General features: G+C 31.4%; 1 protein-coding gene across 3 annotated transcripts in view; it reads right to left on the reverse strand.

Annotated features, from left to right (window-relative positions):
* TLL1 (tolloid like 1) overlaps positions 1-15789 on the reverse strand; it is a 260947-nt gene that overhangs the window by 40219 nt on the left and 204939 nt on the right. For all 3 annotated transcript variants that reach the window (XM_029235369.1, XM_029235370.1, XM_029235368.1), the window contains exons 13-17: positions 15593-15788; positions 13839-13964; positions 12586-12746; positions 9974-10154; positions 960-1085 (exon numbers count right to left, since the gene is read on the reverse strand). In XM_029235369.1, coding sequence (XP_029091202.1) covers positions 960-1085; positions 9974-10154; positions 12586-12746; positions 13839-13964; positions 15593-15788 — 790 coding nt within the window. The remainder of the gene's footprint in view (positions 1-959; positions 1086-9973; positions 10155-12585; positions 12747-13838; positions 13965-15592; position 15789) is intronic.

A 15789-nucleotide genomic window follows, 5' to 3' on the forward strand; every position in this document is an offset into this window, starting at 1 on the left:
AAATCCTACTTGCATATGATTCTGGGCAATGTCATTAACTCTGTGAAATAAAGAGGAAAAAAATGTGACATATGACCATATTTGAATGGAACTGAATGGAACAAGGGTCAATTCAGGGTATTCTGTACTATTGGAATGTGAATACAAAGAAGTGCTATCTACCTGTGGTTCTAGTCAGGCACCCACCGCTCTACATGTTCTAATGACTAGTTATGAAACCTGCCTTAGTAATAAATCCAAGTTAAATGGAAAATTCAGGGGCAGACACACAAAGGACGAAATAAGACCTGAATAACTATTTCTTGTTCCCATGTAGCTCATATTGGCTCAGGAGATTAAGATAATTATCTTTATAAAATCTTGGAATATGGTAAGAATTTGGGACCAAAAACTGGTAGGCTAATGTTGAGTTACTAGGATGCTTCTGTGTGTGTGTGTGCTGGGGAGGGGGCAAAACCATGACTTAAAACTCTAAATGGCACAGTATTTTCAAATGTCTTTCTTCTGGTAGGCATTTGAATTTGATACTCCTGGTATTTAAAGTGACATCACTCATGTAGCACATATATGAGATATTTTGGGGAGGGAAATTGAACCAAATGTAAAACATTTAGCAGAAGTTAAGTTTAAATATGGAGATAGTTGTAAGGTCTGTTCTGTGAAGACTGAGGGATAATGTAGTGCCTTTCTGGCTGCCAGATGGCATCACAGCAGCTTCTATGTCTGTTATACAAAGTTATTCTAATTCCAACCATATATGAAGTGCAGTACCTTTAGGTAATACAAGGTTTCCAATAGTATGACTTGGATCTTTGAACACTGCATGTATTTTTATTTTTGACATTTGAACAGTTAACATTTAACACTCATTGATATGATTAACTCTACCTGGAAGGACTGCTTTACCCAAACTGCATGAAATTCTAGATGTTGTCAAAAAAAGAACACTTCTTTCATACCTTCCTTGCAATCATGTTTATTTTCATGCAGCACAAATCCATTACGGCACTGACACATGTAGCTTCCCATTGTGTTGACACACTCATGTTGGCACCCGCCATTATCCTTAGAGCACTCATCTTTGTCTAGCAAAGAGATAACCCCATAGATTAGTAAGTAGCTTTAAAAACAAAGGATATCAAAGGAGAGTCATTTAGTTGTGGTTAACACTGGCAAAGGGTAAACTAAGTCACAGCTTTCCGTGTTCTCAACATAAAACAAACAAAAAAAATCAAAAAATTTATAGTGTCTTAGTTCTACCCACTCCTTCTTTATCTTGGAGCCTTGTGCCATGAATTGTTTCCAAGATCATTTGCACCAGGGTGACAACATGTAGTCCTCTTTCATTCCTATGCTGGAGAAGTTTTGAGTAGGGTAAAGGAAATGAAAGAATATTTTTCCAACTAATCCTAAACATTTATAGCCAATTTTTAAAATAAATTAAAAATTGTGAGTAGTTTGATTAAATGCAAATCATGGCATTTAAGTGGAGGGAAATCCTTCACTATATTAACCATGGTGTATAGGCAGAGGCTAAACACATTTCCAAGATTTGTGTGTAATCGTTTTGTAAAAATCACTCAGTATAATTACTGTAGTTGATTTTTTTCATTAACTTTGCAGTTATGCTTAGCATTAATAAATCTGAACATTTTATAATATTTCAAGACAGAATAAGGCATCATTAGACTATTTTTAAAAAGAAACAATTTATATATTTTAAACTAATCTCCTCTAGCAGACCAGTTTATTAATAAGTAATTCTGTAAAAAGGCTTTTAGTGTGCTAGAAGTAAAGGTCAGAATAGGAAATACGAGCTTTAAGAAATAGACAACAAATTCACTACAGGGAAAAAATCCCAACTATATTAGCAGACAGTCAATTCAGTGAGAGGCATCAGCCACCATATTATGTTGCTTAGCTGTCATTCCATGACTGGCTTGTCCTTTAAAGTAAATACTGGCCTCTGCTCCTGAAACATACTTATGATGACACATCACTCAGACCTTCCCCATCGCCATAGCACAGAGAACAGAAAGGACGCACGACAGTCACATCAAAGGTCAGGCTGAATTCAAAATTTATACTGTGAACTGATTTTTCTAGTGAGAATTTGTGAGCTCATGGTGGCACACAAATAGCAAATGTTATTTTTGCCTTTGTAATCAAATCAATATTCCCCCTATGGAGATGGGTTTAGGAAAGACATTTTTATCCAAGGATCTGATAGTAATTTTTATGAATGCAACTATTTTTTCCCATTTTGTAGACTGATAACACGACATAGCACATATATGCTATGTCTTATATTGCCAATTCATGCATTGGCAATATAAGAATATTCCATATACATACAGGCAGTCCCAAAGTTCTAAAGAATATATCAGGATCAATATATCTGCAATTTATGTGTTCTCTACCTATCGTTAACACTTCCATTACACTTTTAATACTTACTATGGAGGCTAAGCAGAGGAGAAAAAAAGCATAGAATAAAGAAAATTTATCTCTAAGAGAACATCAAACATCAAAATATATAAGAAACCAGAAATTAATAGAGAATTAGCCTTGTAAAATTAATTTTAGAGAAATTCATAATTTGGAAGTCCCATTACCTTAATTGTATCAACAGTGAAAATTACATGTGGTAAGTTGTGAATGACCTGTGCAGAATGGGTGAATGGTGAACCATACTTCCTACTACCATGCTGTCAGCTACCTGCATTTCCTAATTTAGACAGTCAAGCAGAAGATGATTTAAATTTACTATTTTAACACACCTTTCCAGGGGCTCTTAAGATGCTTTGGAAAAATACTTCTTCATGAGTTGATGCAGAAATACACTTCATCATTGTTAAAAGGAAAGAGCCAATTAAAAAATTTCTGGTGCTAGAATTACTCTGAAATAGACACATATTTCCTATAAAAATATTTATCTAATGTTTGCTTGGTATACTTAAAACCTGATATAGTGAACTTTAGTTGTACTCAAGGTCAGATTTTTGAGGGTTGTTTGGAAATCTAAGAATTGTAAGTAAAGAAGTTTAGAAAAAATTAGTTCACATTTGCAATTGACTGGTAACCAGGTTGCTCAGTGACAAACCTATCAGGGCAGGGACTGCCTGAGTCATCCTTTTATTTGGATCTGTTTAGACTACCATACATGAGAGATATAAAAATGTTAAAAGAAAGAACACAAGTTAGTATTGCTGAATTTTTAAACCTACAGTCATTTTATAATGAAAACAATTCCAAAACATAAAATATTTCTAACATTTAAACTTCATTCTAGTGGAAATCTCATGTTGCTAGGTGATATTTGTAAGGAGAGTTATTTTCTTTAGATCTGATAGAACATAATCTGACTTGCAGTAATAGTAAGTAAAGAGAAATAAAGTTGAAAGTGAAACCATTCATATTTGAATAGTAGTTTTTTGTAGCCAGTTTTTCCTATTTCTATTGTGCTGGAAAAATAATTTTTAGAGGAAGAAGAATAAAATGAGGAAGAAGAGGAGGAGGAGCATGAAGATTTTATATAGTCATATTGTCTAAGTATCTATTATTTTTCAGTGTTCCAGTTGATAAATGTTTCCTGTCTTCTTCCCTGCATCAAACATTTCTTAATACAAGTGATGTCACATTAAAATTGAGTTATCAAATACACTGCTAGAATATATGTATAGGTTAATCTAAAGCTTAGCTAAAATTCAAAATTGGACAAATCAAAATAGAAATTAAAAGCAGCAGATAAAAGTCATCATCCCCAGCAAAGTAGCATTTAAAATTGTGCTGGCATATGCCAAATAGTCAATATGAAAAGAAAAAATTTTAGTAAACATCAGAATACTTGGAATTATCCAGACTTTTTAATATCACACAAAGAAAGCTATTTATTTAACTTAATATCATAAAAGATGAGTTCCACAAATATATTCTGAACTTATTATAAAAGGTCATCAAACTTGAGGAAAAAAAAACTATTAGCAAATATAATTCTGTTTTCACTTTCTTTCCTTTTCTCCTCTTAGGACACAAACTACTAATATTTTGAACAATGAAAATCCAAAGAAAGAGAGAAGGAAGGAGGTTGCAGAGTTTTAAAAATTTCTCAGAAAGTCTGCATAACAAATTCAATAATTGAGAATTCTATCAATGATTCATTTGAAATTTTCTAACATTTTCATACTATAGGCATGGAATTTAAAAAATAGTTTTTATTAGTAAGAGAAACAAACATTTTATTGAGTAGAAATCAAAACATTTAATCTTTGCAGGTGGAAATTAGCCTCCTTCTTCGGAATGGACATATCTGATTTCCATTCCTTCATGCTAGATGAAGGAAAGGTCCGTTATTATGGAAAAAGGAAGTGGCATTTTCCCATCAGAGGCCTGCAGAGTATCCTTGAGACTATCAGAGGCCATTAGTCTATGAATAATACATACTGGATGGGACTGAAGTGGCAACCTGTATCAAGTTCTTGCAAGATTCAAAAATAAAAATTTTCTCTTTGCAGAAAGCTTCCTTGTCTGTAGGAAAAAGAAGTAAAGGGTCCACGCACCAGAACAGAAACACATGAGCAGATATACTTACAATAAATGCTCAAATATAAAATAAACAGATCACACACATTCATGCATACACACATACACCCCATGCATGTGTGCACGCATACAAGACACACACAGGTTTCAACACAAAACTGTTGAAAAAATAATCACCTTCAAAAGACCTCTGATAAGCTCTACTGAGAGCAATGACAGACAATTTGATCTTTCTAAAACATGCAAATATTTAAATATCATTTATCATGAAACTTGGAACAGAATTCAGAATCATAGGAGAGCTCTATTTGAAATTAATCACACTAAAATTTAATGTTTTGTTAGAATAATATCAGGTTGAATTTATTCTAAAAATACCTATGACCATTCCATGAAAGAAATGGTGTACAGGAGGAACAATGTAAAGAAATATCTATAAACACTGAAAGGTAGATAAGACGAGGAACAGGTCAGTTGAAATCACTTGAATACAGAGGTAGAAATATCACACAAATCATTTTATCTGACTCCTATATTTGTTACAGACAGAAATAAACTGGGAATCAAGAAATCTGGGCTTTACTGCATTTCTGCTACTGTGCAGGTCACTGGGTCCATCAGGAAAGGATCACGTTCCCATTAAGTTACCCGTGAGGGGGACTGCCATTTAATGAGGTTATCCTTCAAGTCATCATTGAGTCTTTTCACCACTACCAGGTTGCCTAAAGAAGGTGGAATGTCTATGCACAGCTCTCACTGCCTGAAGTTATTTGTTACATTATTCCCAAATAATGAACAGTGTGATTAAATTAAAAGTCCAGTTTCCCAAATGTTGCTGCTTTTACATGCATAAAATCCTACTAATATTTCCTTTAAGTTTAACCTATTTAAAGAAAAATAATTTTGTTCTGAGTAGAATACAGTTAATTTTGCTTAATCACTTAAAATAAGTAAACTATATCATGTATACTTATGCAGATTTGTATACTTGTGTTCAAATATAACGTCACATAAAATTAAGTTTGGTTTTACTATCATAAAAGTAAAGTAATTATTGTTAATCTATAAACAAACCTCATTCATTCCAAGAAAATAGCAGTATTATATTGTTGAACCAGATCTCTTCTAGAAAATGCCTATGCCATTATATTCTGAATTACATAAAAAATTTAATAGACATGTAATTTTACATCATGTTCAAATAGCCTTACTTTTATAGTTGTAATTTCCTTATTTACTTTCATATTATTTCATTATATTGCTTTATAACATACCCTTAATATCAGAACTATATGACACTAATTTTTATAGAGGAGCTTGTGGATATTCTGCTGTATAAACCAATCACTTCTAGATTTTCAAGCTACAGCATTTTTCATGACTAATTTAAGACATTAAATAAGAATTTATGTGATGGTTTCTTGCTTTGATGTGCATGGAAGTGACAGAAATCTGTATTAATTATTTTGCTAATAAGTTCTTAGTGTCATTCTTCCAATTCCATTTCTTAGGTCTATAAAGTGCTTATTTAAAATCAGAGGCTATGTGCAAAAATAAGTAAAATCTCAGTATGATTATTTCATTAAATAATTGTAGTTTTTAAAATAATGCTAAAGTTTATTTCATTATATTCATTAAAAATCTAAATACATTTCCTTGTGTTTTTTCTTCCTTGATGTATCACTTAGTTGCAAGACAGCTAGAAGTTATTTTTAAATAGCTTTCCTTTACAAAATATATGAAATCACTTATAATAAATATTGTTTCTTTTTAAATTGAATTTCTTGATAATATTTCTGAGAAAAAGTATGCTGAAAAAATAGCTAAATATGGTATATTTCTCATTATGTTTTCATAAATTCATAATCACTTCTAAACTTTTTAGAAAACTGGTTATAAACAGAACCACTTAAGATTAAGTCTCCAGACAGGGTGAGAGGGAGACACAAGAGGGAGGAGATATTGGGATATATGTATATGTAAAGCTGATTCACTTTGTTATACAGCAGAAACTAACACACCATTGTAAAGCAGTTATACTCCAATAAAGATGTTAAAAAAAAAAGTTTGTCTCCATCAAATGTTTCTGGATTAACATACACAATACAGCAAACATTTATTCAATTGTCTATAAGATATTATAAATTAACTATAAAAATAAAAATTAGAAGCTTTAACTCATTCAAAACATTTGCATTAATATTATTAATTTGTATTAATATTTATTAACTAATTAACAAATAGATGGATTTAAAAATTTCACTCTCAAAGATCAAAGTCTATTAGGTAATGTTTTCAAATCTAGAAAATATTTGGGGTAAAAGATAGGTAGAAATATGATGTGTGTTTTCCTTTTAAAGTTATTTTTATATTTAAATCAGATGAAAACTGAGAAAAATTGTGGAGAAACTACACTGCACTATCTTTTCACCTTAACACAAACATTCTTGGGATTTTTAAATAGCATCGTTCAGATCTGTTCCCACCCACGTGCTTAGCTGTATGCACAGTGCACATATAGCTTTATATCTAGATTTCCATTAATATTTTATCATATACAACTTTTTACACCATGAAATCATTAAACCATCCTTATGGTATGGAAGAGCTCACACAGTGCATTTGAAGGTTGTTTAAAATTTCTGTCACTATCACAGTATATTGAAAATCCTTCTTCCAGATTTTGAAATATTTCTTTATGAAAGAGTCCCAAGAATTGAATTTCTGAGCAAACAGATTAGTCATTGTAATAATTCTTGATTCCTATGCTAAATTTATTTCTAAATAATTTGTCACAATTAATGCAGTAATATGTTTTATCAAATCCCCAAGACTGAATTTTAACATAAAATAATCCTTCAATTTTGTTTGTGAAATACAATATCCCCATGATTTACATGCTTACTTTCTAATAGATACGATGAGTTATTTGACTTTTAACACACAATTACACTTATAGCATTATTAGAACTCTAAAATGATATTTTCAATGTGAATAGAATCTATATATTATAATGGGTGATCTTTTGTAAATTATGTTTCGGTAAGATGATCATAATCAGGACATTAAGTAACACTGCCATCTCTTTATTGTACAAAACAAATATGTTTTTATCTTCCCTTTTCCTGAGCAAACATCTTCCCCACTAGCAGAAACTCTCAAGAATTTAAATGTAAAATAGATCTAATTAATTATCCAGGACTATAGTATTTTAAATATGAATCTGACAAACTGCCAAGACTTTTCAATGAATCAAAAAGAAAACACTGAATGTTTATACTTAATTATCTTGGACTTTACAAAATAATAATCTAATAAAGAATTTAAAAGTATATCTATTTTTTTCCAGGTCACAGATAATGTTGAACATAACGCATAACTAATGCTATTTGCAAAGGATGTGATCATCTCTTATGGTTAAGAGAACAGAACCCAAGATGAACTGGGGTTAAATACTTTGTGACACTGAACACTTAGAATATTACAGTTTTACTTTGATTATTAAAGACATAATGTATGCCTGCATAATAGGTTCTCAGAATGATAGCTACAACATGAGAGTTTGGGGTTTAATTTTCCCTGAACTTCATTGTTCAGTTTACTTAACAATATTATTGTCCTAAAGACACAGACTAATAACCTGTCTTTAGAATTTAGGAAGTTTTGCCTGAAGAGAAATATCAGATAACAAATTTTAAATACTCTGGGGAACTTTAAGTTTACTTATACTTTGTCACCAGTATATGTAGCATGCATCTTTTAAAAAAAGTTTTATTAAATAAAATGAGTGATTAAAGTATAGGATCCTGAATATTAATAATATAATAAAACCTATTCACCTTATAATTTTAATTTTTAAAATAAATATTTAGGTGGTTCTAAGATAAGAAGCCTTATCTCTAAACACTGGATCACCTAAAATTTGTAAACTGCATAATATTTATAGAATAGTAAAGTCTAAGGAAGTCTTCCTTTCATTAAAATAGTATATTAAAATGCTACTTTGAATAACAAATCTTAAATGAATGCCTGAGAATAATTTTTATTATTTATTTATTTATTTATTTATATTGAGGTATAGTTAATTTACAATGTTGTATTAGTTTCAAGTAAACAACATTGTGATTCAATATTTTTATAGATTATACTCCATTTAAAGTTATAAAATATTGGCTATATTCCCTGTACATTACATCCTTGCAGCTTATTTATTTTATACATAATAGTTTTTACCTCTTAATCTCCTCCCCTTATCTTGCCTCTCTCCCCCTTCCCTCTCCTTACTGATAACCACTAGTTTGTTTTCTATATCTGAGAAGAACTTTTAAAAGGCAATTAAATCTGAGGGAAGGAAGGGAATGAGAACAAGGGAGACAAGATCCATTGTATTTTAAATGTACTTTCCTATATGACTTGGACCTCAATGGAACTTGTGAACCATTAATTTCAATTACACTGAAAGCCCCAAACAAACCCCAGGCACTGTAAATCTCATTAATCTTAAATACATGGGGACTGGAATAAATAGACTTTGAATTAACTCAATCTAAATTACCTGATATTAAAACATAATTGGAATTCAGTTGCTTTACATTGCTTGCCAGTCTTTCAGGCAGAATAGATTGCTATATCTAGCAAGGCTCATTACAATTTTATCTAATTTTGAAGTTTCAGAGTAATATTTTTAAAAGGAACAATTTTGAAATTGGGAAAATAAGGGCATTTCACTGATGTTCCTATCTAGTTTCTTAAAATTTAGGGACCTTTAATCAAACTTCAGCTCTTTAAGAGGGAATTTTTAATGTAAGTTGGTTCAACTAAACATTAAATTCCAAATGTAGACATGTCAACTGCTAAATGTATCCAATAATATATTATTTTTAGCAAAATTATAATTTCCATATTTCTAGGTCTCTTACTGCAATCATTTCTATAATGATGAGGTAAAGTATGATTTTTAACGTCTGCTTAATAAAAGGAATGAATATATAATAGTAAGAAGAGGAATAATAAACATGTTGCTAAGCAGTAAGAATAAAAAATATGTTGCTAAAATGAGACCACATATTCCAAAGACAAAGATAATTTTGAAAAAGTCTGCCACTTTTTGGAAGTCTGGTATCATTATCGCTATCTACTTATAAAGTCACTGTGTGAAAATATTACCATAATAATTTTGTGTTATTTTTACTAGCCTTTGAAATATTTGATTAGAATTTATGTAAGATCTAAGTGAGAGGTGCATTTCATCAGGGCCATTCTTATTAATATCCCAATTTTAAAAAAGTATTAAACTAGGATAAATGTTCATGCATTCTATGTATCTCCAAGTTCATTTAGAGAAAACTGGGAAGAATGGATAGCATACAATTTAAGCCAATCCACCTTTAAAATCTGTAATATACACATGTAGCATGAGAATACTGATACCTGAGAAGAAATGTGCTTTGAAACCCTTCTTGGATACAGTATTGTCAGATTTGAATTCAATTCTCATATTGTTGAACTGAGATGTGATCACTTCAGGCACTTCAGCACCACAAAATTTGCCATGCAATTTAGACTCAGAAGAAAGACCACTCCAAATCTCCACATAATCGTATTTGCAAACCTAGAAATAAACATGGTTACTGTAATCACCAGATTTGAGAGCATCAGATGATTGACATTTACTTTTTTTAAATTTACTGTGTTTTTCCCTCTTTGCTCCTGTGGTAGTCAAACTGGACTTAACAGGTCCAAAAATCAAGAAAAATGTCCAAATATGAAGCAGAAGGCATGATAGACAGATGAGAGAATTTTGCTCCGAATAGCCCCAAGAGATGTATATACAAATGTATGCTTGTATATATGTATTTACAGCATACATATTTTCCAAAAAATACAGACTTAAGGAAAACTGCGATGAATAATTGTTTAACAAAGCATATGATTGAACTCTGGGCATGATGTGTACTTTGCAATATGTCAACTCAAATTACTGGCTCTTGTGATATTAATTAGGTGATAAATAAGCAAAATGTTGCTAGGAAAAATGAAATAAGTTTTCTATCTACTTTGTTACAACTGCAACTTTTATTTAGAGAGGGCTCTGACACAAGATGGGATAATGTTACCGAAGCTAAAGTTGTTTGATATTGACTTTCTTTTTAGATATCAGTAAAATGAATATAACAATGAAGTTATAACTTAACCCAGTATTCTATAAGTCAAGATTTTGCTCATGATTTTATTTTAAATATTCAAGACTTTAAACTATGAAAATGCACAGAATTTTATTAATAGGATTCCACACAGTAACCTCATCATAAGTTTAAGAATTCCAGGATATGTTACAGAGTTTTTAAAGGCTCCTTCTATGAATAAAGACTGCTACCATGAGAAAAATGCTTTCAAACACAATGCCCCATTTATTTTAAACCATCTACCCTTCTTCCTCGTAAACATAAACGTTTATCCTTCTTAGGAACATCTATCAATTAGTGAATCAAAATGCCATTCTGCCACAACCAACAGCTTTAGGGAAACTGAGAAAGTAGAAGCCATTCAATACTAAGCTCACATTACATTGAAGAACTGGCAGGGAGATTCCCATTTTCAAAACGTGTTGCTCATATGAAAGCTGTTTTAAGATTACTATAAAAATACATTCTTAATTTTAATATTTCCCCAAATTTAAGATAATTATTAAAGAAAAATGATGTTTCATGTGGATAAATTATGTAAGAAGTATAAATTGCAGTTTTTTCCATCATAAAGCTTACATGATGTAAAGAAGATCTCAAAATGAGCTCTAAAATTGTACAATTCTCTGAAATATCAGTGCATTACACTGCATATTTTAATTTTCTTTAAGCAACACAAAAGTCTGCACTTCTTTTTAACTCAAAACCATAGAAGTGCCTTGACTACTACAAATAGAATTTTAAAAAATGATTAAAAGAAAGAAGGATAAGTGGGAGGGGAAAAAAGAAGAAGCAAAGATACATACACAAAGACAAAATTACGGTATAAAACCCACAAATATTACCAACAATTATTGTCCAGGAGCACAGATACATTATATTTCTGTTCTCTCAGTTCTCTGTGAGTGTTCAACAGATATACATCAAAGACAAAATAATTTTTGAGTGAATTTTATCATACTTTTGGATCTCATTCATTTAAAAATAAACACAGGAAAAAAAGTTGTTGGGAGTAAGGATGTGGGAGTTAGAGAAAAGAAAAGAAAGTAGAAAAGCTGAAATAGAACAAACATTTATTACATTTTCTCTGGACTTAATGTTGACCGATCACACAAGACACAGTTCTAAAAGTTGTCATCTCTAGGCCTGACATTCCATTTGAATTTGGTGTGTATGTACCAGCACACAGGAATTCTCAAATAAATGATTTCATTTGTTTAAAAGTGATCACCAGACAGAAAACTGGACGTTTACTATGGTAAGCTATAAAGGCAAAGGGAAGATAGTGTCAACTAAATACATGTTTTATTGAAGTTAAAAATACTTCTTTCTTCTTCTCTATCTTTCTCACTTTATCTGTGAACCATAAGCATACTCATAATGAAAAACTACTTATATTATGAAAATATACCCATTTCCACAAGTGAAATATACCAGGTTTTCCCAAAAAGTATTTTCGTTATGACTCAACAAGTGAATGTTGGTTTATTTTTTCTAGAAAAATCTATGTGACGTTACCCTAATATTTTCATAGTACTTTAATAAATCAGGAAAATGCTGGGGGGTAATTTTCAATCTCCCAGAGACAGTCTAAAATATCATCCAATGCCAGCAGGAATTATAAGCAGTTGCAGAAATGAGAAATAGAGCAAAGAAAGACTACAGCATTTATACTATTGTACTACTGCAATTTTCCTTCCTCCCTTCCTTTTTTCCTTCCTTCCTCCCTCCCTTCCTTCTTCCTTCCTTTCTTTCTTTCTTCTTCTCTCTCTCTCTTTTTTTTTTTTTTAGTTTACCAGATTGTCTTTAGGGATTCCTAAAATACTTTATAAAAAAATATATTTATTATTCACTTACTTCATTGCCCTCCAATTCAAAAAACTCAAACTTCATAGAAATTCTGTACTGTGTTGGTGCCACCACTTGCCACACGCAGTGTTTGTTGGGAGGGTACTCCTTGGGCCAGCCTGGAGTGGTTATGGTGCCATTCAGTTTTGTAAGAAGTCCTCCGCAAGCCGCTAGAAAGAAAGAAAAGGGAGGTTTCCCCTAATAAATCTACCCCCTTCTTAGCACCTTTCCATTGATAAACATCTCAGCATTAAATTTCAACCATCTTCTGGATTTTTCAAAATCTAGAAAGCTGCAGTCTCTATTCCTTAATCTTTAGTACAACTATTTTAATCATCTAATCCAATTTATAAAGTGTTATTTTGTAGATATGGAGCGAAGAAAATGATGGCTTTACACTTTAGATCGCTTCAAAGTTGGGCGAGCAATATAAAGAAACCTGGGGGTCAGATTTCTTATATTTTAAGTGTGTATAATAATACCTACACCACACAATTGTGAGAATTAATAAAAAGGTATATGTAAAGTACAATACAGCATGATGTATTAAGACCAAAATCAATTGTTTATTTCCCCAAACTCTTTTTTTTTTTCCAAGACAAGGAACTTGTTACTTGTTTCCAAGACAAGGAAGGAGTTACTTGAGCTAGAAGGCAAGGTAAACTATAGTAAATAGAGCATATTTGTTATTCCAAAAACTCCATTTAGCAACTGGTTTTCTTTCTCTTTAGGATGATCTATTTAAAAGAGGTACTATTTATGTTACCTCTCTTTCTTATTGATAGTGAAATTAGGAAAGTTAGGGTTTCAAAAGCAAGTTAAGTGAAATGAACATATTGTACACAGTTCCTAATTAATTCCTAGGGAGTCAAGAGTTAGCTAAAATAACTGGTCTCTTGAATTGCCTTTGCATATATAGGCATACATATGTATATGTGGATATGTATGTTAACTAATATAAATATTACTATATTTATAAATATATTTTTAAACTACCTATAATCTCAGGTTTACCATATCTGGTAAGTTTCTAAAGTGTACTTATTTTTAGTAGTCATGTGGAAATAACAGCCACATAACTTCATTATTATCTGGAATACAATGTCCTGTGTTTTAAAGATACTGTATTTTCTTCATAACTGTGTCTATTTTATTCTAGTATAAGAGGGAGGCATAAAAAGAGAAGGAGAATGAGACTACATGATAGAAGGAAATGGATAGGGGTTTCAGGCAGGGAAACCCACATGCAAATCTGGTCCCACCTTCGCAGGTCCTTTTGTCAGGTCCCAGCTCATAGCCAGGCTCGCAGGAGCACTGGTAACTGCCCAGTGTGTTCAGACAACGCTGCTCACAGCCTCCACGGTCAGGCTTGGCACACTCGTCTTCCTCTATAAAAATGGCGACAATTAGACAATTGATTTCTTCAACGAAGGAAGAGGAACAATTTGCAAGCCCTTGACTGATGACATAGAAGAACCCATGTCACTGCAATCTAATTGTGTAAGAACCAGAAGGACTGGTCCAACTGAAGATCACCTCATCTCAGACACAGTATGTTTTTTTCTGACTTTAAAGTTAAAGAGGATTATTAAAACCTAGAGATTTTTCAGAATGGAATAGAAAAACTTACTGAAAAAACATGGATTCACCTGTTCATTTCATTGTATAGTTTGCTAGGTAGCCTGAAGAAATGCTTTTAAAGTAATATCATTATTAAGAAATAAAATATGGTGACTAAAAATTAAAAAGAAGGAAAACTATGAAACTTAATAGACCTCTTTAAATTGAAAACATTCACTGCTTTTTATATAGATATGTTGATCCAGAAAATACAATAATTCCATATTTTTGTAAACAGAAACTATTTTAATTGTATATGGTAACATGAAAATATATATGAAATAGACATATGAAAAATATATACTATTTAAAAAACACATATTACAAGGTACTCCATAATCTCACTCTTTAGGAATAACCTACTGTGAGTTAGGAAAACAGCAAACAATATTCTCTGGAGAAATTATGCATCATCCAAAGACTAGGCATTTTGTTAAGCAAATACACAAACATCACGAGAGAGACTCTTATAGTATGTTTCTTCTACTGTAAAATATAACATAGAGAAGATTTAAACCATGTAAATGAACAATTTAATGAATACTTGGAATACATATAGTAGAAGTGCCAAGGTTCTCTGCCTTTCGGTTCAAATGGTGAGCATCTAAGTAATGCTCAGGAAAAATCAATTATATTATTGCTCTTTGAATAATGAAAATATCTAGATATTATTCACACTAAATTTTGACATACACTACTGAATCCATCACTTATTCTTTAAAAATTATTATAGAGAAAATTTATTTTCTCTTCACATAAAAGAATTTTATTCTATAATAACACACTTAACCTAAGTGCCTATGAATTTTCAAAATACAAATCTGATGTTATTATTTGCACTAAAATAGCTTTCTTTTTACCTGAGGAATACACACCAAACATGGGACATGAAAATAAACTAAAATTTGCTTATACAATTCAAAATTAAAGCTGATCAGTAATAATGTCAAAAAGACATTTTAGGGATCAGAATGTTCTACTAAGGAGGCCATACATTATTTCTAATGTGACAGAATTCTATTCTCTAAGGGATGGTTTAGATGCTGCCACCTGGAAATAAATTGATAAACTATATATCAGTAATCCCCTTCTGGTTATGAACCCTTTGTTGATTGTATTGCAAATATTTTCCTCTTGTCTGTATATTTCTGGATTTTGACTATTTCCTAAAAAACAGGTGGTAGAATATCCTAATGGAGTTCCTACCCTGTGCTACAAATCTCCAAATTCCAGTTTTATAGCCAGTAAACTATTCCATCAAAAACCATCAAAATATCTTTATGAATAGTGCATGCGTCAATCTTCAATATTACTTTATTTCTCCCCTAACTCAAAGATAAATACCACATTTATCCTTGACAGAGAAAAGCTTCCACTTTAAATGATTTCAAATTACCTTTAAAAAAATTGGCAGCGAACCCTGCTTTGTTCACAGTTCCATCAGAAACAAACTTCATCCACAAGGTATTGGAGGTAGATCTGATATCTTCAGGTTTATCATAACCACAAAAACGCCCTATTAAAGGACTATTTTCACTGGTTCCATCTCGAACTTCTAGGTAGTCATAGGCACAGTTGTCATGTCTCTCAATC

This window comes from Monodon monoceros, unplaced genomic scaffold (genome assembly GCF_005190385.1).
Source record: "Monodon monoceros isolate NGI ecotype Baffin Bay Population unplaced genomic scaffold, NGI_Narwhal_1 Super_Scaffold_20, whole genome shotgun sequence".
In the NCBI taxonomy this organism is placed as follows: domain Eukaryota; kingdom Metazoa; phylum Chordata; class Mammalia; order Artiodactyla; family Monodontidae; genus Monodon; species Monodon monoceros.